The 23434-nt window shown below is 33.6% G+C and overlaps 1 protein-coding gene across 3 annotated transcripts in view; it reads right to left on the reverse strand.

Annotated features, from left to right (window-relative positions):
- TBCK (TBC1 domain containing kinase) overlaps nucleotides 1-23434 on the reverse strand; it is a 269659-nt gene that overhangs the window by 130497 nt on the left and 115728 nt on the right. For all 3 annotated transcript variants that reach the window (XM_023220144.3, XM_023220145.3, XM_023220146.2), the window contains 3 exons: nucleotides 21893-21929; nucleotides 20742-20903; nucleotides 9117-9292 (listed from right to left, as the gene is read on the reverse strand). In XM_023220144.3, the coding sequence (XP_023075912.1) occupies nucleotides 9117-9292; nucleotides 20742-20903; nucleotides 21893-21929 (375 nt within the window). The remainder of the gene's footprint in view (nucleotides 1-9116; nucleotides 9293-20741; nucleotides 20904-21892; nucleotides 21930-23434) is intronic.

The following is a 23434-nucleotide window of genomic DNA, read 5'->3' on the forward strand; positions in this document are numbered from 1 at the left end:
ACATCCTCACATTTCAAACCACAGTCACACTTTTCTACAGTCCCCCAAAGCCATATTTCAGGATTAACTCAAAAGTCCACAGTCCAAAGTCTCATCTGAGACAAGGCAAGTCTCTTCTACCTATGAGACTGTAAAGTCGAAAGCAAGTTAGTTACCTCCTAGACACAATGGGGGTATAGGCAATAGAAAAATATACCCATTTCAAATGGGAGAAATTGGCCAAAACAAATGGGCTCCAGGCCTCATACAAGTCTGAAATTCAGTGGGGTAGCCAAATCTTAAAGCTCCAAAATGATCTCTCTTGACTTCATGTCACACATCCAGGTCATGATGATGCAAGAGGTGGGCACCCACAGCCTTGGGCAGCTCTACCCCTGTGGTTTTGCAAGATACAGCCCCACTTTCCACTGCTTTCATAGGATGGTGTTGACTGTCTGCAGCTTTTCCAGATGCATAGTGCAAGCTGTTGGTGGATCTACCATTCTGAGGTCTGGAGGACGGTGGCCCTCTTCTCACTGCTCCACTAGGCAGTGCACCAGGGACTCTGTGTGGGAGTTCTGACCCAACATTTCCCTTCTGCATTGCCCTATCAGAGGTTCTCCATTAGGGCTCTACCCCTCCAGCAAACTTCTGCCTGGATATCCAGGCATTTCCATACATTTCCATCCTCTGAAATGTAGGTGGAGGTTCTCAAACCTCGATTCTCGACTTCTCTGCACCAACAGGCCAAACACCATATGGGAAACTGCAAGACTTAGGGTTTGCACCCTTTGAAGCAAGGGTCTGAGCTGTGCCTTGGCCTCTTTTAGCCACAGCCGAAGCTGAAGTCACTGGGATACAGGGGACCATGTTCTGACACTGCACAGAGTAGCAGCAGCCTAGGAAATCATTTTTTCTGTCCCACGCCTCCAGGCCTATGATGGGAGAGGCTGCTGTGAAGGTCTCTGACATGCCCTGGAAACATTTTCCCCATTGTTTTGGTGATTACCATTTGGCTCCTCATTACTTATGCAAATGTCTGCAGTTGGCTTGAATTTCTCCCCAGGAAATAGGTTTTTCTTTTCTTCACATCATCAGGTTGCAAATTTTCCAAACTTTTATGGTCTGCTTCCTCTTGGACACTTTGCCACTTGGAAATTTCTTCTGCCAGATACCCTAAATCATCTCTCTCAAGTTCAAAGTTTCACATATTTCTAGGGCAGGGGCAAAATGCTGCCAGTTTCTTTGCTAAAGTATAGCAAGCGTGACTTTTACTCCAGTTCCCAAAAAGTTCCTCATCTCCATCTGAGACCATCTCAGCCTGGACTTCATTGTCCATATCACTATCAGCATTTTGGTCAAAGCCATTCAACAAGTCTCTAGAGAGTTCCAAACTTTCCCACATCTGCCTGTCTTCTGAGGATTCTAAGTCTCTAGGAAGCTCCACATTTTCCCACATTTTCATGTTTCTTCTGAGCCCTCCAAACTGTTCCAACCTCTGCCTGTTACCTACTTCCAAAATCACTTCCACGCTTTCGGTATCCTTATAGCAGCACCCAACTCTACCAGTACCAATTTAATATATTAGTTTGTTCTCATGCTGTAATAAAGACATACCCCAAACTGGGTAATTTATAAAGGAAAGAGGTTTCACAGTTCAGCATGGCTTGGCAGGTTTCAGGAAACTTACAATCATGGTAGAATGGGAAACAAACATGTCCTTCTTTACATGGTGGCAAGAAAGAGAATGAGAGCCAAGCAAAGCGGGAAGTCCATTAGAAAACCATCAGCTGTTACGAGAACTCACTCACTATTACGAAAACAGTATGGGGGAAACTGCCCCTATTATTCAATTACTCTACCTGGTCCTGCCCTTGACACATGGGAATTACTACAATTCAAAATCAGACTTTGGATGGGAACACAGTCAAACCATATCAATTTCTGTCTAGGAATTTGTTTGCTTTCTCCTTCTTTACACTTGGAATATAGAAAGAAAAAAATCATATTTTAATCCGGTAAATCAAGGTCTTTCGATATCCTATCCCCAAATCTAACTATCCCTTATTTTCTTATGTTGGATTATTATTGTTATTATTATTATTATTTGCTTATTTTTTGGGCCAATGGTAGAATAAGATTATACATTACTATGGAAAAACAAATTTCAAAAGATATTATTTTCTATAAAATGTCTTCTACTTAACTTCTAGAGGACTGATACACTTTACCCTTATATGTAGTTGCCAGGGTTTCTAGTCTTCATCTTTCACTGAAACTGTGCCTATCGTAATGGCTCCAAAATTGCTTACATTAGATAATGGCAGAAGAATGGAACCAGTAAAAAGAATGGATGCAAAACTAACTTTTGTTTTCAATGCATCTATTGCTCTAAATAATTTCAGCAGACAGTGTTTAGTTCTCCTTTAGGTTAACATTTTACTCTCAATATGTTAGCCAAAAAAGGATACATAATTGTACTTTTCCTTGTCCTTACTATAAAAAGATTTCTTTTTAAGAGTAGGTATGTAGATGATTGCATGAGTATATATTAATGTATTTTCTAGAGAAATAGAGAAAAATTAAAAAATGCTTGAAAAGCCAAGTGTACAGTAGGATATGATATATATTAATATATACATTTCAATAAATAAGAGTGAAAAACATATTTACAGTACTGATAAAATGGCAATTTATAAGTTAACTTGTATTAGGTAAGGTTTCTGAATCTCTTTACATCTAAAATAGGGATAAAACATCTCACAGATTTGTTTAGGGGCAGATAGAATAACGTACCTGGGTACCTGAAAATCATAAAGCACTGTGGTGTTATTTTTAAACTATTCAAAATTTAAAAAGTAGTGTTGTTATTATTGAGATTAAACTTTGTAGACTGACATTTATACTTGAATTTTGGAAACTATTTGAACCAAAAGTATAAAAATGTGCTTTAAATAAGATTTTATCTACAGTAAACTCATGTTTAATCTACACTGAAAGCATACCTTGTAAACTGAAGGTAATGCAATAAATGCTATCATTTTTATGGTAATAGTATATACAAGCAGTTAGCATCATGTGAATAAAAAAATTTATTTAATAAAATCTTGGGTTAGTATATGTATTCATAATGAGGTATTAAAAAGAACTTAATAATTATTGCTTATTTACATATTGCATGTAAGTTATACCAGTTGTAAATATGTGATTAAAATTTAAAAAAGAAATGCATTTAAAAAAATCAAAGATTAACTAGAGTTTTTTCCAAAATACACTCCGTTCAAAAACATTCATTCTATTAACCAAGATTACATATCTTATTATTTTCTTCAATTAACAAACTTCAGTCAGAATTCTCAAGCAGTTTTAGCTACTTAAGAGAAAACTGATAGGAAAGACGTTGGCACTAGATGAAATAATTCTTTTGGCAATTCTTTAGTTTAGGGATGAAAATAGTATTAAGACTAAGAAGTAAAGGTCAAAGTGAAATTTTAAACTGAATTTACTGAGGTAAAACTGCCAGAAAGATTCCTTCTTTGAAAACCCAGCCTCCCTAATCCTTACTCTCCGCACTGTTTTTATAGTGGTTTCTAAATGTAAAGTGATAGTAATGAGGTAACATAGCTGAAGAAAAACAGAATACTAGAACATCATGTCCTTTGTACAGATCATTTAAATATAGAAGACTGTTATAAAGTTCTTGGGCAGACTGCAAAGTAAAAAAATTAACTGTTAATTACTAAACATGTAATAATGGTTTTTTACTCTTTTGGAGTGCTTATTATGCACTAGACACTGAATTAGGAGCTTTATGTATATCATTCTTAAAGTAACCCTGCCAGGGTGGTATTATTTTAAGTATGTTCACAATTACAAATAGGGAAGTCGAAAGGTTATGTGAATTATTCAAGATGATACAATGAAAAAGGAACAGGGTTGAAATTTGAAACCAAGTCCATCTAAGAGCAAAGCTCATGCTTTCTCTGTTATAAAACTCTGATTCAGGGAATAAACACAACAGATGCATGCAGAAATAAAAGTATAATTGATTTTTCTTCTAATATCCACTTTTAAACTTCCACTATACTAGTAACAGAGTACAATTTATTTCAATTTATAAAAGCCGCTTTTAAAATCTGTTTCTGACTCAAACATAAGAATATATAATATGAACCTGAATTCTGACGATCCTAATTTTAATAAATGTTCTTTTTACAGCATGCATACATTATTTTTGTACCTGTTTTCTATTATACTAACACATTTTAACTTTCAAGTAAACAATATTAGGATGGAAAATGTAGACAACATTTCAGATAAAAGAACAAAAATTAAAAAATTTTATGTACAAAATTCTACAAACATAAAAAATTATTTTAGAAAAAATTTTGAGAAACATGTTAACTAAATAGAAATACTTTTCAAACAACATGAACTTCTAGAAATGCTTTTTCAGACAAGTTTCCTCAATTTATATAAAAGAGATAATTCCTTTTATAGAAAATGATTAAATAGCAGACAAAAGGAGAAATAAATAAAATTTAAAAAATAATTTCAACTTTTACTTTAGATTTAGGAGTGCATGTGCAGGTTTGTCACAAGGGTATATTGTGTGATGCTGAAGTTTAGGGTGACTCCTGTCAGCCAGGTAGTGAGCACAGTATCCAATAGGTAATATAATCTTAAGATCAAAGCCGGACAAGGACAAAAAGGAAAAGAAAATTATAGACCTTTCTAATCTATAAACATAGATGCATAATATTTTTTTAAAAACTAGCAAATCAAATATAGCCAGTATGTCTTTTTGGTAGTGACCAAGTAGACTTTATCTCAGAAATGTAATGATCATCAAATATAAGAAATTGCAATAATGTAAGACATTATCACAATAAAAGATGAAATAATCCTAAATGAATACAAAATAAGCATTTGATAAAATTTAACATTCATGATAAACACTCAGAAATACAAAAAAGATGGGACAATAATTGTCTCAATAAAGAGTATAAAAAACATCAAACTTAATGATTAAATTAGAAGCATTTTCATTAAATTCAGGAACAAGTAAGTCTACCTACTCTTAAACTAGAAGTTCTATCCAAAGCAATAGACAATAAACAATTGGAAACATAATAACTGGAAAGAAAGAGATAAACTTATTCACATATATAGGGTATATGTGTGTATATATTATATACACACTGTGTATATATATATATAACTATATATATAGAACTGTATATATATGTGTATGTATATATATACAGTTGATTGAATTAGCTACAAACTATTAGACTTGGAGAATAAATACCAATATACTTAGAGACTAAAAAAACACCTTTAATTAATAAATAGGTCAAAATATTAACTAAATGGAAATGCAAACACAACATCAAAATTTTTGGAATACAGCAAAAACAATGCTCAGAGGAAAATGTATAGCTTTGAAGGTATATATTAGAAATAAGGGAAGTGCTAAAATCATCTAAGCTTCCACCTTAGAAAACTAGAAAAAGAATAGCAAATTAAATTCAAAGTGAGAAGAAGAATAAAAATCAGAGCAGAAATCAATGAAATTGAAAACAGTAAATCAAAGAGATCAATGACACCAAAAGCTGGCTCCTTGAAAAGATGAATAAAATCAATAAGCCTTTAACCAGCTAAGAAAAAAAGAGAGATTATTCAAATTACAAATAACAGAAATGAAAGAGGAGATCTCAGTATAGATTCCATAGACAATAAAATGATAACAAAGGAATACTATGAACCACTCTATGCCTATAAATTTGTTAGCCTCGATAAAATGGCTTGAAAGACACATACGACAAAATTTACATGAGAAGAATTAGATAATCTGAATAGGCCTGCATCTATTAAAGAAATTCAATCAATAATTAAGAACATTTCCAAAAAGAAAGTATCAGATCCAGATGGATTCACTGGTGAATTCTACTAAAGACTGAAGGAAGAAATTACGCCAACTATCTACAATTTCTTTGAGAAGACAGAAGCAAAATGAGTATGTCCTAACTCATTCTATGAGGCCAGCATTACCCTAAATACTAAAACTAGACAAAGACACTACAAGAAAACAAGATCTCTCATGAACATAGATACCAAAATCCTCAACAAAATATTATCAAAGTCAAATCCAACAATGTATAAAATAAATTATATACCATGAACAAGTAGAATTTATCCCAGACATGCAAGGCTGTTTTAACATATGAAAATTAATGTAATTCATTGCACCAACAAGCTAAAGAAGAAAATTCACATGATCATATAAATAGATACAGGAAACGCATTCTACAAAATCCAACATGCATTCATGATAAAAATCTCTCAGCAAATTGGGAATAAAAGAGAACTTACTCAACTTGTAAAAAACATCTACAAAAACCTACAGCTCACACAATAATTTCTGGTGAGACCCTAGAAGCTTTCCTGCTAAGACCAGGTAGAAAGCAAGGATGTCCTCTCACCATTTCTTTTTAACATTATATTAGATGTCGTATCTAACGCAATAACACAAGCAAAGAAAATAAGAGGTGTACTAATTGGCAAGGAAGAAATAAATTATTTTTCAAATAATGTGGTCATATATGTAGAAAATCTGAAGGAACTGAGCAAAAAACTGGAGCTAATATAAGTAACTACAGTAAGGTAGCAGGACGCAAAGTTAATATAAAAAGTCAAATGCTTTCCTGTATACCTGCAATGTACAAATGGAATTTGAATAAAAAATAATACCATTTACAACAGCATTCCTCAAAATCAAATACTTAGATATAAGTCTAACAAAATATATATAAGATCTAAATGAGAAAAACTATAAAAATCTGATGAAAGAAATCCAACAACTAGATAAATGAAAAAAATATTCCATTTCCTGGATAGGAAGATTCAATAAACGTTGAATATCTCTAGTGCCGAAATCCATAATCCAAAATGTTCCAAAATCAGAAACATTCTGAATACCAAGATGACAGTCAAAGGGAACGCTCATTGGAACATTCTGGATTTTGTATTTCTGGATTAGAAATGTTCAATCAGTAAAGTATAGTGCAAATATTCCAAAATCAAAACAAATAAAATGGGACCAAAAGTGTTTTTGGTCCCAAGCATCTCTGAAAAGAGATAATCAACCTGTATTGTCAAGAGTTCTTCCCAAACTGATACGTAGATTCAGTGTAATCCCAATCAAAATAGCAGCAAGTTATTTTGTAGGTATCAACAAACTAATTTTAAAGTTTATTTGGAAACAAAGACTCAGAATAACCAATACAGTATTAAAAAGGAACAGAGTTGGAGGACTGACACTTCTGAGCTTCAAGACAAATAATAAATCAAAACAACATATTACTGGCAAAAGAACAGACAAATAGATCAATGAAAAAGAATAGAGAGCTCAGAAATCAACCCACATAAATAAAAGCAACTCATATGTGAAAGGAACAAAGGCAATAAAATGGAGAAGTCAGTCTTCTTAACAAATGTTTTTCTGTCACAAAGAGGATACAATTCAAAATTTGAAACAAAGAAACTATTAAATAACTTTGTATTCAGAATTGCTGAATTTCAGAGTTTCAAGCTATCTTACAGGTCATCTAGAACAGTGGTCCCCAACTGTTTTGGCACCAGGGACTGTTTTCATGGAAGACAATTTTTCCATGGACCTAGGTGGCACCTAGGGTGTGGCACATGGTTTTGGGATGATTCAGGCATATTACATTTATTGTGCACCTTATTTCTATTATTATTACATTGTAATATATACTGAAATAATTACATGACTCTTCATAATATAGAATCAGTGGGAGCCCTGAGCTTGTTTCTCTGCTACTTGATGGTCGCATCTGGGGGTGATAGGAGATAGCGACAGATCATCAGGCATTATATTCTCATAAGGAATGTGCAACCTCGATCCCTCACACGTGCAGTTCACAAGAGGATTTCTGCTCCTATGAGACTGTAATGCTGCTGCTAATCTCACAGGAAGTGGCACTCAGGAAGTAATGCGAGTAATGGAGAGTGGCCGTAAATACAGATAAACCTTTGCTGGCTGGCCTGCCACTCATCTCCTGCTGTATGGCCTGGTTCCTGTGACCAGTACCAGTCTGTGGTCTGGGGGTTGGGGATCCCTGATCTAGAACAACATTTATCATTTACTGACAAATGAGTTCTCCCACCAAAATTCATTACATGGTAATATCTTCAGCTGAAAATTTCTAGTATTTGAGAACTTACTTTCTTCCAGGCAGGCAGAAGAAAACTACTACTTTTGGAAAACTATAATGCAAATATTTATTTATAAGTGTGGGTTCTTATTCTTTTCTCTCTCAGGATATTTTAGAAATGTCTTATAATCTTTCATATGTATAATCATTTAGCTGTTTCCCTCTCTATCATCTATATATCTAGAGGCAGAGATTATAATTATTGAAATTGCTCTGTATTGAATCATAAGCAGGGTCATGTTTATAAGTGACCTTAATATAATTTGATTGTGATGGAAATATGTGCAAATGAATGTACTCATATATTTGGGGACATAAAATCATAGAAAGTGCCATATCTGAAAAGCAATACATACATACTGACTGAAATTCAATTTCATGGAAATAATTATGATACTATGATAATATTAGAATATTTGAAATATATGAATTATTATAACTGAAAGCTTTGTTGACCATATTTATAAACTGTGTTTAATAAGAATGATAATGTTGAAACACCTACATGGGCATAGTTTTAAAAATGCTGTTTCTTCTGTCAACCAACAACAAGTTCCTGCTCTATTAACAACTCTTTTTCTATTTTTTTAATTCTTTCTTTGCTTCTGTAATCGCTCACTGTATAACCAACTGATATATAAACAGATACGACAAATGCATACAAAAAAAGCAAAACTTGCTACCTGGAGGAATACATCAAAACAATCTTCCTAACTCTATAACCAAATAGATATAATGGTTTTCTGGAACATTTCTATGAATCTAATCACATGTTAGAAAATAGCTACATTAAAAGGACATAAATGACACCATTAAGAGCAATAATGATACTAGGGTATATTAATTTTAACATCCATCTCCTTTTAGACTTCGTAAACTAAATCCGCAAATACATACCAGATCTGTCTTTGGAGGATCTGGACACTCAGCAGAGAAATAAGGTGCCGAACTTCTGACTCCACTGCTGTCAGAAGTTGGCTTTGGAGGTTGAGCATGCTGTCTGTAAGTAGCACTTTTAGGAGTCCAACAAAACAGGTTGATAGATTCTCTCACACAGCGTTCAATGTCAATTTCTAGATAGAAATGTTTTAAAAAAGCAAATGTATAGAATTTAGATTGCTCTTTTAAAGTAACAAACAGCATCTCTCCTAAGTGACTATATCTAAATATGGCTAAGATGATAAGTTATTAAAAAAAATCAGTAAAGAAACAATGTAGACATTAATCAGCATATTTATGACTGGATTGATGGAAATACTGGAATGATGGAAATGATGGTATAATTTGCTTACATATATTTGTAAATGTATCTACTTATGTTTTCATGTGCGTCTTTTACTTGGAATTATCTAAATATATATATGTATATATGTTTGTATATTTCAGAGTATCATTATTTAAAAGCCACAGAATATAACACATCTCCTTATTTAAAAATCTGCCAAATTTATTTTGAATTAATGTTTCCACTTTTCCAACGTAAAATGAAAGTTGTGGGGGGAGAGTATAATTTGGGAATAGGTAGACAAAAGATATAGAAGATGTTGATTATTGATTCAGAATGAATTCTAGTAAAGTGAACTGACAGTTTTACTGCCATTAAATAAGATATAAAATAATTAGAAAAAAATTTCAGAATCTCAATTCAGCATTTCTCATTTTTTTTTTTCCTGTTTTTGAGATAGTCTTGTTCTGTCTCCCAGGCTGGAGTACAGTGTCGCAATCACGGCTCACTGCAACCTTGGCCTCCCAGGTTCAAGCAATTCTCGTGCCTCAGCCTCCCTAGAAGCTGGGATTACAGGCCTGTGCCACAACGCCTGGCTAATTTTTTGTATTTTTAGTAGACATGGGGTTTCGCCATGTTGCCCAGGCTGTTCTTGAATTCCTGACCTCAGGCAATTCACCTGCCTTTGCCTCCCAAAGTTCTAGGATTACAGGCATCATCCACTGTGCCCAATCAGCATTTCTCCATTCTTTAATAATTTCTTGAGTTAAATGAAGAAAGGTTTTAAAGTTTCATCAAGTAAGGTTTAAATGCACTTGATTAAAAGATAAAATAGGAACACTTTCATATTAGATTTCCTTTTGTTTCTCATGTTTGAAATTTAAGCATCTTTAATGCAGAGGTAATATACATAGAAAGGTTACTACAACTCTATATCATTTGGTTTTTCATGAGACTGTATCTCCTTAGGAGACCAACAGTCCTGATGAGAAGTTAGCCAGTCCTCTATGGTGAAAGTGGAGAGATCACAGAAAGGCAGGAGAAACTGAAGAATTTGACTGTGATACAGGAGTTTAGCACTGACGAGTTTTTATCTTTCCATATTTCTAAAAGTAGCAAATGGCATATATCATCATTTCCTCTGTAAAAGTCCAAGTTTCAGCTCAGGCAGGCAGTGGAGAAAAATATATCACGTGTCACAAAGTGGTAAGTTCTTTTTTTCTCCCCCTCTTTTTGAAATGAAGGTCTTACAAGGGGAAAAGGAAATAGGCATTAACTAAATTCTGTGGATAGTGCATGAGTAATCATTTAGAGTTATCTGCTGTGGTAAGGTGGAGAAATCTGGAAGAGGGAAAGGAAGATAACACTGACCATTTATTACGTGACAGTTATTGTACACTTTCACTTAATCCATTTAATTCTTACAATGATTATTAAAGACAGGTATTGTAATTATTCTTCCCACCCTCTATTTCTGCTAAAGATAAAGAAACTAAGACAAAAGGAAGTTAAGTGATTTGTTAAGCATGTTACTAAGGGTAGAAGTCTGAAGTTACTATAAGGTTATAAGGCATCTTTTGTTACTTCCTAACTTAGATGTGGAATATGATCAGATAGTCTGATAAGATCAATTACTTAATTAGGCATTCCTTAGTGATGTTTGCCAACTTCACAGCTCATTACTTCCATGGCTACAAAAAGAGGTCAGATTTCATCACCTCACATGCTATTCCTAATATAAAAACTATAAAACAGAGTGAAACAAGGTTTGAGACATGGGCCTGTTTATTTGGGCAATGGATAACATAGTGAAGCTCTATAACAATAGCAACTTGTTATTTCACAAAGAAAATACAAACACAAACTCAAAGAAAAATCAGTTTAAGACAGGTTCCTCTAGCCTGCTTAAGAAGAAAGAGATTGAGCAATTTATTTTAGAAAACTTTCCATTTAAATAGTTAAGATAAAAATTTGGCAGCCAATGAGAGAAAACACTCAACCATCTAAAGTCTGTCTATTTAACACAGGTTAATTTCCAAAGGAAAGGGTTTCAGTCCATAGATTTTGTATTTGCAGGGCTCAAATCAATTTGACACATCTACCACCAGCAAAAGTTTGAAGTTGAGTCAGTGATCTAGAGCAAAGGTTGTAGTGCAGTCCTTAAATCACTGGCATTGGAAAAGTCATTTGTATTTGCTTCCAAGACATCCCATCAACACCAAAAAAGGTTTACAATGAATCTTCATGATGTACTGGCATCCATCCTGATTCTATCCTGATTGTTAGTTCTGACAGATAACTCATTTTCCATTCACTTGACTCATGTCACCTCTCATCTTAAAATCCTTCCAAAGCACATTATCATAATCAAAATATAATGCAAAAGTACTTTGTGAACTGTACATTAAAATGCACAATTACTCCTACAAAGTAATCTCTCGTTACATGGCACTACTGTTTTTTAACCTTGCATTATAATTATTGAGAAAGTACATTGTGAATAAAACATGGATTATGGTTTCCCAGGTTTGAATTAAAGTTCCATGAGGTATTTTGCAATTCTGGGTAAAATAACTTCTCCAAACCTATTAATTTCTTCATTGGCACCCATTAGTATTAGATCTTTCAGAAATACTGAACTATTTTCAATATGATAAAACACAACCATTTGGGCAAAAATAGATGGAAAAGACAGCTTTCCTGAGCCTGCTCTTCTCTCACTTTAATGGCTATGTATTGCTTCTGAAATTTACTGAATAGCTATTGTCCTGGAACTTCTCTTTATCATTATCCAATTCTCTTAGGCTTTCCCCTATATTTGATTCCTAACTTTTTGGGTAAGACATTATTTACTCTTTCATATTTACTTCTCATTTTGATGAAACACATTATCCAGCAGCTACAAAGAAAGAGTACACAGGAGGTAAGCTACTTAAAAACTTTCAAAGAATATAATTAATCTGCCCTTGACTGATAGTTTGACGAAGTATAGCATTCTAGGGTTGAATTTTTTCCTTCACAGTTATTAAAGGTAGAGCTCCAATGTCTTCTGCTGAGAATGATAACATTCTGATTTAAGATTATTTGTACATGATTTTCTGTTTCTCTGTTAACTTTCAGGATCCCTGTATTATGAAATTTCATGGTGATATACTTAAGCATATACTTCATTGTGCTGGGCATTTGGTGGATCCCTGAGTTACAGAAAAAGTATGTTTTTGATGTTTGTGATAATTTGTTTCTTTTTAAATCTTCTATTCTATAATAAAGAATCTTGAACTTCCTGAATTTCTAGTAATTTTGTCTTTTTATTCTTACTTTCCACATGTATTTTTGTTCCATACTCTGTGAGATTTCCTAAATTTTATCATTTCACATTTTTATCACAAATGTCATTGCATTTCTATATCAATTTCAATTTCCAGGCCAGACACAGTGGCTCATGCCTATAATCTTAGCACTTTGGGAGGCCAAGGCAGGAGGATCACTTGAGGCCAGGAGTTTGATAGCAGTCTGGCCAACATGGTGAAACCCTGTCTCTACTAAACAAAAATACAAAAATTAGCCAAATGTTGCGGAGTCCACCTGTAATACCAGCTACTCAGGAGGTTAAGGCACGAGAATTGCTTGAACCTGAGAGGCGAAGACTGCAGTAAGCCGTGATCATGCCACTGTACCACTGTACTCCAGCCTGGCTACAGAGCAAGACTCTCTCTCTCAAAAAGAAAAAAGAAAAAAAAAAATCAATTTCCAGATATTCAATGCAAAATATTTTTCACTGTTATGTTTAAAATTCTGCTTTTTCACAGTAATTTTCTCATAGTTATCTTTCTGAATAGATTATTTTTTCAGTTTGTACTGTTTTGAATCTTAATTGGAAGCTTTCCTCAGAGATTTTGTGATCTCTGATTCTATATATTTACAAGAACAGCACCAAAAATCAGATTGGAAGTTTTTTTTTTTTTTATGTGGGCAGGGCTTGGTGACTGGTGGATTAACTATGACTGTGTAATATTCCATGGTGTATATGTATCACAATTTCTTTATGCAGTCCACCATTGACGGGCATTTAGGTTGATTTTGTGTCTTTGCTATTTTTGAACAGTGTTGTGATGAACACACACAAGCATGTGTCTTTATGGCAGAATGATTTATAATCCTTTGGGTATATGCCTAGTAATGGGATTGGTGGGTTGAATAGAAGCTCTGTTTTAAGTTCTTTGAGAAATCTTCAGACTGCTTTTGACAGTGGCTGAACTAGTTTACATTGCTGCAGGCAGTGTATAAGGGTTCCCTTTTCTTTGCAACATCACCAGCATCTGCTATTTGTTGGTTTTTCAATAACAGCCATTCTGACTGGTATGAGATAGTATCTCATTGCAGTTTCGATGTGCATTTCCCTAATGATTAGTGATGTTGAACATTTTTTCATATGCTTGTTGGCCACATAGATGTCTTCTTTTGAGAAGTGTCTGTTCATGTATTATTTACATTTTTAAAGGGGTCATTTGTTTTTTCCTTGTTGGTTTAAGTTGTTTTTAGACTCTGGATAGTAGACCTTTGTCAAATAAATGGTTTGTAAATATTTTCTCCCATTCTGTAGGTTGTCTGTTTACTCTGTTGACAGTTTCTTTTACTGTGCAGAAGCTTAAAGAACTTAATTAGGTCCCATTTGTCAATTTTTGTTTTTGTTGCAATTGCTCTTGAGGACTTAGTCATAAATACTTTCCCAAGGCCCAGGTCCAGAATGGTGTTTCCTCAGTTTTCTTCTAGGATTCTTATTGTGGTCTTGTATTTAAATGTTTATGCCCTCTCGAGTTAATCTTCATATATGATGAAAGGAAGGGCTTCAGTTTCAATCTTCTGCATATGGCTTGCTAGCTATCCCAGTGCCATTTACTGAATAGGGAATTCCCTCCTCATTGCTTATTGTTGTCAACTTTGTTGAAGATTAGATAGCTGTAGGTGTGTGGCCTTAATTCTGGACTCTCTAACCCATTCTATTGATCTATGTGTCTGTTTTTGTACCAGTACCATGCTGTTTTGTTTACTGTATCCTTGTAGTAGAGTTTGAAATTGGGTAGTGTGATGTCTCTAGCTTTGTTCTTTTTGCTTAGGATTGCTTTAGTGATTTGGGGTCTTTTTTGGTACCATATACATTTTAGAATAGTTTTTTCTAATTCTGTGATAAATGTTGTTGGTAGTTTGATAGGAATAGCACTGAATCTATAAATTGCTTTGGGCAATATGGCCATTTTAACAACATTGATTCTTCTGATCCATGAGCATGGAATGTTTTTCCATTTGTTTGCATCATCTACAATTTCTTTTTTTTTTTTTTTTTTCTTTTCTGAGATGGAGTCTCACTCTGTCGCCCAGGCTGGAGTGCAGGGGTGCAATCTTGGCTCACTGAAACCTCCGCCTCCCAGGTTCAAGCTATTCTCTTGTCTCAGCCTCCTGAGTAGCTGGGATTACAGGTGCACGCCATCACGCCCAGCTAATTTTGTATTTTTAGTAGAGATGGGGTTTCACCATATTGATCAGGCTGGTCTCGAACTCCTGACCTTGTGATCTGCCCACCTCAGCCTCTCAAAGTGCTAGGATTACAGGCGTGAGCCACTGTGCCTGGCCATCTATGATTTCTTTAAGCAGTGTTTTGTAGTTGTCATTGTAGAGATCTTTCACCTCCTTTGGGCAGATGTATTCTTAGGTAATGTACTTTTTTTATTGGCTATTGTAAGTGAGATTGCATTCTTCATTGGGCTCTCACCTTGGACACAGTGTACAGAAGTGCTACTGATTTATATATATTGATTTTTTAAATCCTAAAACTTGGTTAAAGTTTTCATCAAATCTAGGAGCTCTTGAGCAGAGGCTATGGGGATTTCCAGGCACAAAACCGTATCATTTGTGAAAAGAGACAGTTTGATTCCTCTTCTTCCTATTCAGATCCCTTTAATTTCTTTATCTTGCCTGATTGTTGTGGCTAGGACTTCCAGTACCATGTGGAATAGGAGTGGTAAGAGTGGGCACACTTGTCTTGTTTCAATTCTCAAGGGGAATATGCATTCAGTTATTGCCCATTCAGCCTCATTCTGGCTGTTGGTTTCTCAGAGATGGCTCTTATTATTTCAAGGTATATTCTTTCGATGCCTTAAATGTCTTTCTTAAATTTAATACATTTTGGTACTTACATTCTTATTGCAATATCTATCAGTAGTATATGTAGGGATATTTTAAACAGTTTCTGACTTTTAAAGGTTTTTGTGGTTAATTACTTTTAATCTACTTCAAAAGTGAAGAATGCTCTATATATTTTGTTTTGCGAACCTAAGACACATATAAACATTCAATGGTAAAACAAATACAAACCTAATGCCATCGTTGGTATCCTGAAACAAAATACTCTTAATAACATTGATCTAAACTATAAGATAACTTTTGGACAGCTCAAAAATTCAGAAAGCGAGAATTCTTTCACAAAAGAGAAACCCTTATCAACCAGAAAACAAGAAGCTCTGCTATAAAGAAAGGCCTTCCTATCAGATTCTTGACAATTTGGGACCAGGTTTAAGATGTATAAGTACTCAGATCTACTCTAAATTTTCAAGGTAAGTAGAAATTCTGATCACCTCTGACATTATTTTTCATTACAGTTCTCAATATGCAGGAAACATTTCTTTTAAACTTTATAAAGTATTTACATGTTGCAAAATTAGTTGTATGCTTCAAGAGCAACAATTAGGTCAGTGTTATATGAATTCTTCTAGCTTCCTAGAATCACGTTATCATTTCAGAGTCTTCATCAGTCATGCTACTGGCTGCTGTTTTCATGACCATTTATTAGCTTGGAGTGATAAACTGTAATATCTGTTTTTAAATTTCCCCCCTTTTCATAAAATAATGCAGTATTTCCACCAGAAACAAGACTGACATAACCTGAGGTTTTAAAAATAATTTTTCATAAAGCTTTATTTCAGTGACTATACACCATACCAATATAAACAAATTAACACTTTCTTCCTTATCCTTAACTAATTTTAAACTCACAAGACTTTAATATGCCATCTAGATTTTAATGTTTATATGTAATTTTTATGGATGGATGGGGGAGAGAAGGACCACTGCTAAAATCTCCAAATTTAATTTTCATTTTGATTGTCCTTTTGCAATTCCAAGATATACTTAGAAATAGGCATGCAGTGAGCTGAAATCATGCCTGGGCAACAGAGTGAGACTCCATCTCAAAAAAAAAAAAAAAAAGGACATGCATGAAGATCATGTAGCTACAAGCAGAAGATGGGAATAACTGATTCTCAGTTTCAGGTAAAGTGGCATCAATATCACAGGCTTGACAGTACAAAACTTTCACTGAACAACTGTGTACTACAGTTGCTCTACTGTTTCACAAATCATTTCTCCATCCCATTATCGGCTATAAGACAGGGGAAAAAATGATGGATAACTATTAGGAACACGTATGTTAAGAATCCTTTGCTTCACTCATGATAGATCACCCTGAAAAAAAATGTAGAGAGATCAGAAAGCTCTGCAAATATTAATATCAATTATAGTGTTCGTATTTTGGTACCTGATGTTATTTTAAGTACTTTTTTCATTACTTCAAAAACATTGAGAAAATATCTCAACAAATAATATTTTTAAAAATCTTTAATGTGGCCTACAAGATCTTGCATGATCCTTCTTTGTCTATCTCTCCATTCACTTTTCTAGCCACTCCTCTCCACTTTCCTGTTTGCTCTAACGTCCTTCAGTTGTTTGAGGCCTTTGAGCATTTTATTCCCTCTGTCTACAAGATTTTCCTCTTTCCACTCCCCACTCCTCAATATGACTTAAATAATTTCAGATATTATCTTAAGTATCATTTACTTAAGAAAAACTCCCTAACTCCCTGTTTTAAACTCCTATTGTTTTCTGCAGTGTTCATCAACATGATAACTATTTAAAAAAGGAGTCACAAATTAGCAGCCTACTGGCTATAATAAGCTTATATTTGATTAAGTCTTACAGTTTCAAAAATCTAAGCCACTGTTTATACTGGAAAGATTACATATAAATATTACAGTAACCCTATTTAATTTATATTTATCCCTAGATGAGAGTAAAAAACTATTGACTGAAAACCCAGATTGCTTCTCATTTATATACTTAAAAATCTCTAAAATACTTTAAAAACTTTGGATATAAATGTAGTGTAACTAAATGTACTTGGCAACACTTTTGCTTTATTAAGGTAAGTACTGAATAACGAAAAAGTTTTAGCAGTCAACTGTCCACTCATCTGATGGTGGTATCGAACCACAACACTGATATCTGCTTTCTTTGCTTTGGTTAAGCATTTCATGAAAATATATCTGCTGCTTAGATGAATATGAACATTTGTTTTAGCTAAAACTTCACAATTATATTATACCTCTGACTAAAATAAGTTTTACTTCAAGTAAACTCAAAGCCTTATTGTTTTAAGAGACCAAATAAATCCTCTCAAATTCTATGCTACATAAAATATGTGTGAAAATAAATTCAGAGGTCACCAGATTCTTGTCCTACTTCCCCAAATACACTTAGAACACATTCAATCTAAACATATGAAGAACTTTTAAGTACATAAAAAATTTTCTTATATAGTCAGCTCTCTATATCTGTGGGTTCTGCATCCATGGATTTAACCAATTGCACATTGAACATATTTGGGGAATAAAAATGAATGTCTGTGTCTGTACTGAGCATGACTTTTTTTCTTGTCATTATTCCCTAAACAATATAGTATAACAACTATTTACATAGCATTTCTATTGTATTAGTCATTAAAAGTTATCGTGAGATGATCTGAAGTATAATTGTGGATGTGCATAGGTTACATGCAAAGGGATTAGAGCATTTGTGGATTACAGTATCTGCGGGGGGTCCTGAAACCAATCCCCCATCGATACTGGGTGATGACTGAACTTGTATTTCACTATGTATCTTGCTATAAAATGAAAATAGTATTATTCATATATACTTTTAACACATAGAATGCTCATCAGTTAAAAATATCACATTTGTGCCTACTGTGAACATTTGAACTTATTTATTTGAAGTTTATACTATTACTAATAAATAATAATTACTATTACTAATAAATAATATTTTGTTCAGGAATTAGGTGGCAATGTAAATGGGAAGGAAGAAGACATAGATAAGCTAGGCAGCTTTGAAAATATGTGGAAAATGTCATTCCTGTTCATCCAGTTAGGCACTTTAATAGGACCTATCATTAATGCATTGAGATATTAGGAGGAGGGATGCTGGGACTGAATTGAAGACTTAATAATAGAAGATCTTGGGTCTTTGCATGTAGGATAACCTATTTATAAACAAAACAAATTAATTATTTCATGGAAAGATGAATTTTCAGTAAGAGAAATTAAGCAAAGAAACCCAATTGTACCAGCTGACACTACATCAACTAAATAGATTTGATTCCTATTTGAATAGCATGCTCTGAACAAAATGAGTGCTTAATAAGGTTTGACAGATGTTATGATATAGTGAATAGAAATGATAAAATTACCAGAATTTCATTTTCTAAGGCCTAAAACAAGCAAGGTAACATCTCTTGAATGATCATTAGTAAGAATACTGTATAAATCCTTTCAGTTTTGAATTAATTGAGAAACTTTATTCTAATCTTGTACCATCTGTAAAGTAAACCCAAAGCAGGCAATTTTAAAGGCATACAGCCATAATTTTTCCTATGGAATTAAGATAGAAATATGTCAATTGACCATAAAATACACAGTTGCATGTGTTTTTTAATAGACAAGCAGAGTTGCCACTAATCTCCCTATAAAGTATAAAAACAGATGCTTCACCAATGTTTAACAGGAGCATTTATGTATCAAATTAGAAAGGCAATAAATCTGCTTAATTTGAAAATGTACAATCAACATTCCATATATATATATATTTAGAACTGGCCAGAAAATGTATTTTAATCCTAATCAATCATCCCATGTTTACTTTGGCAAGCTGGAAATAACAATAAATCATCTGCAAAAAAATAAACAGTATTCCTAGTTTGCGAAACTAGCTTATTTATTACTGTTCAAAACAAAAAAAAATGGATAACTTGATTTTCATAAAGAATCTCCAAGAAAAAATATGACCTAAACTATTTATTCATGTAAGAAATAACTCACTTTAATTAAAATTTGATAAGTCAGAAAGCTGATGATAATAGCTTCAATTTTGAGGGAAGGGGGAAGAAAAAGTTTTAAATAAATCCAAGGCATTTTTCTTATTATTTTCCCACAAATGATAAAAAATTTCAACAGAGAGATGGTATAGTACCAAGTACAGATCAACTATTAAACATAAAAATGAGGTTCGGCAGTAGGTTTCTTATTTTTCTTCAGAGTAATTAATAAAGATATAATCTTAAGGGACCTTCCTTTTGTTTTTTACTTAGTTTTCAGGTAAATTTGATTCTGGGATAATTTTAAGTGAGTTTATTACCAGCAGTAACTTGTGCCTGCCTGAAAATATGGAGAACAGCGGAAGAGATGCAGTCAATAAAGTATGTGAATTTTTTTCACCTAAAAAATTGACGTTTCCACAAAAATATAGATTTAGTTACATCGTAGGTGACGACATTAATTTCATCTTTTTGACCATAGCATCGAAGCTTATAGTTATCCATTATTTCTACATTTAACGTTTAAACATTCAACTCCTAGGTTTACAAGTTCCTCACTTGTTAATACTCTATATAGCTTAACATACTCTCCTGCATTCCATGACATAGAATTTCCCTGGAGTTTGATTTGTCCTCCTAAGAGGGCAGTATTTCCTTTTGTCACACTGTCAAATTGTTAGCAAGCAGCATTAGGAGGGAACAAAGTTTCACGTGAATTGTATCTTTGTATAAACATAGATTCTTAAACACCTTCCCAAGTGGCCTTTCTATACTCTCCATCACTGAAGATAAACAGCCCCTGTCCTAAGCAAAAGAGCAAATATGATATTGCCCCTACTTCCTGGCCTTTTACCCATTTAGTAGCATTACCAAGATGGATATAAATCACAGTGAGTTGGTATGACCCAGATTTGTATTTACAATGCTGGATCAGCAGAAGAGGCAGTATATGAAAGAGAGAATCCAGAGAGGATGATGAGGCCCAAACAGAAGAGGTGCTGAAGGCCTGGATGGTTATTTTTGCGAATGGCTTAAGAATGTGTCATTATTTCATAGTCAAATTTCATTTAATGGTTCCATTTATTTAGATCTATACCTGGTAAATCGGAGAAGAGAAGAATGCACTCATTAAAGCCATTAGCCAAAAGCCGGTCCCGCAACTGCTGAAGAATTGCTACTCCAATACAGAATGGGAAAGAGGAATTCCCAAGTAGTAAGGTATCCCAGAGGTGGAAAATTTTGTGTAGTGGAAACACATCTGTAAAATGATAAAAATATAAATAAATTAAAAAACCAAAATAATAACAATTAAAACAGTAACAACCTACTTTGCTAGTTCTGTAATTATTACCTTATGGTCAAAACTATTATTGAAGAGCTAATACTACCAAACTCTTTTAATGAAATGTTTATTTGGCTTTGAAAATTTATAGCTTCCTAAGGCATCTTAAAAAATTGATAATCAGACTGGCCAAACAGATAATATTTTTAACTCTATTAACCATTCATAATATGTCTTCCCAGAACTTTCCAGTTATATTATTCTCACAGATTTATTTATCTAGATGAACTTTAGTGTTGTTTTAGGTACAGTAAAACGACATATCTATTATATTATCTAAACAACTGTTTTAATAAATTCCCACCAAAAATCCTATGAGCAGCTTTCTATTTTTGTAACTGCCTTCTTCTTATTAACAATACTATGTATATCTTCCAGGCCAGTGCATAAAGATCTACTTCAAATAGTATTTGTAATATTTGGTAATAAAAAAGGTAATAACTATGTAAACCATATTTTTTATTTGTAAGGATGTCCACTTTATTAATATTTGTAGCAAATTAAAATATTACACATTCACATAATCTGCTTAATTTCTAGAGGAATCCTAGTTTAAAAAATAAAAGTTATTGAAGAATCTCTGAAAATTAAGCCTGATTTGGTTGTAATAATTGCCCTTATAAGCTTTATGTAAATACTATAGTTGATAATTTTTTTCAAAGGGGGACAGAGTTTGTACAAATATCATGAAATGTACAATAGATTTTTATTTTATAGAATTCTCACTTTGATATTCACGGATCAGAACAATTGAAATTCTTTTCTACCCAACTCTATTATGTTAGAAATACATAAAAAAACTTACTATATCTGCTCAATGTTATTGCAAATATAAAATATGGGGAGGTATTGGCCTGTCCTTGCGCTAATGCAATATCAAAAAAACCAGGGGAAGTGATACTTACGAGTAAACATGGTGAGAAACCAAGGGATGGCATAGAGCTATGAGTGGAAAAAGGGGTACAGGGAGTGGATAAAGAGGAAATAAAAGAGGTAATTAGAATGATTACCAATAAACTAAATGGTAATGTAAATTCTATGTTTTGGTCTACTTTATTGGTTAAATAAAAGAGAATGTAGTGTTAAGTTTATCCTAAAGCTGCCTCCTTAAATGTTTTAAGTTCGGCCTAAAGGTTTCTCCATACAAAGTGAACGGTAATCTAACTGGATATGTAAACAAGACTGTAGCAAATGCTGAGCTGTAACCAATCTAGCTGTTTCTGTACCTCACTTTTGTTTCTGTAGTTCACTTTTCTTTTTTTGTCCATAAATCTTCCACCATGTGGCTATGCTGGAGTGTCTGAACCTCTTCTGGCTTGGGGGCTGCCAATTTATGAATCGGTCTTTCCTCAATTAAACTCTGTTAAATTTAATTTGTCAAAGGTTTTTCTTTTAACATAGGTAATTACAGTTATTACTATCCACATTACAAATGTAGATGACTCTTTTGCCAAAGATTATTCACAGAATGTATTCATTTCACCAAAGGATAGACTCAAGACCGTGGCTAATCCAAACGCAATACTGGGATACTAATTTCAAGGGTATATTTTACTTTTCAGGTTTGTACAGAATATTTCTGAGATTTTAAAGATCCTTGTGTTAGTTAATTGACTGGATCAGGGGATAGCTAGGTATCTGTTTAAATGTTATTTGTGTGTGTGTGTGTGTGTGTGTGTGTGTGTGTGTGTGTGATGGTGTTTCCAGATGAGATCAGCATTTGAATCAGTGGACTCAGTAAACTGTCCTCCCCAGTGTGGGTAGGTATCATCTTACCAACTGAGAGACTGAACAAAACAAAGGTAGAGGAAGGAGGACTGTGCCTCTTCTTTTCTACCTCACTGCTTGAACCGGAACATTTCATCTAATCTCCTGCCTTTAGACTGGGATTTGTATCACCAGCCTCCTGGTTCTCAGGCCTTTGGAATCAGAATTACAAAGGCCTTTGGACTTTGAATTATACCACTGGCTTTCCTGGGTGTCCAGCTTGCAAACAGCATATTGTGGGATATCTCAGCCTCCATAAATGTGTGAGCCAATTACTCATAATAAATCTCCTTTATCTATACTTATATATCTCCTATTGGTTCTGTTTCTCTAGAGAACCCTAATACAGTTCTCATAAGTAGTGAGGTACTCTTAACTGTATTTTTTTAAAAATGTTCACAATGTCTCAATAAAAGGTGTTAAGAAGCATGTGCTTTTTGTTACCACTTTCTCAATTAACAGGATGCTTCATAACAGACTAAAAGTAATAAGATCTAATATTACCATTATTAACAATAGTCTGACAAATTTATTTTCCTGTTTACTACCTAGAAATATACACATACATACACACATATATAGCTATATATATAGTATAAATGGTTCTATATAAATATATATAGACATATACATTTTCAAATTTTAGAAGGTTTTGGAAGTGACAAATCATCCTTAGTTTA

The sequence above is a fragment of the Piliocolobus tephrosceles genome, chromosome 3 (genome assembly GCF_002776525.5).
Source record: "Piliocolobus tephrosceles isolate RC106 chromosome 3, ASM277652v3, whole genome shotgun sequence".
In the NCBI taxonomy this organism is placed as follows: Eukaryota; Metazoa; Chordata; class Mammalia; order Primates; family Cercopithecidae; genus Piliocolobus; species Piliocolobus tephrosceles.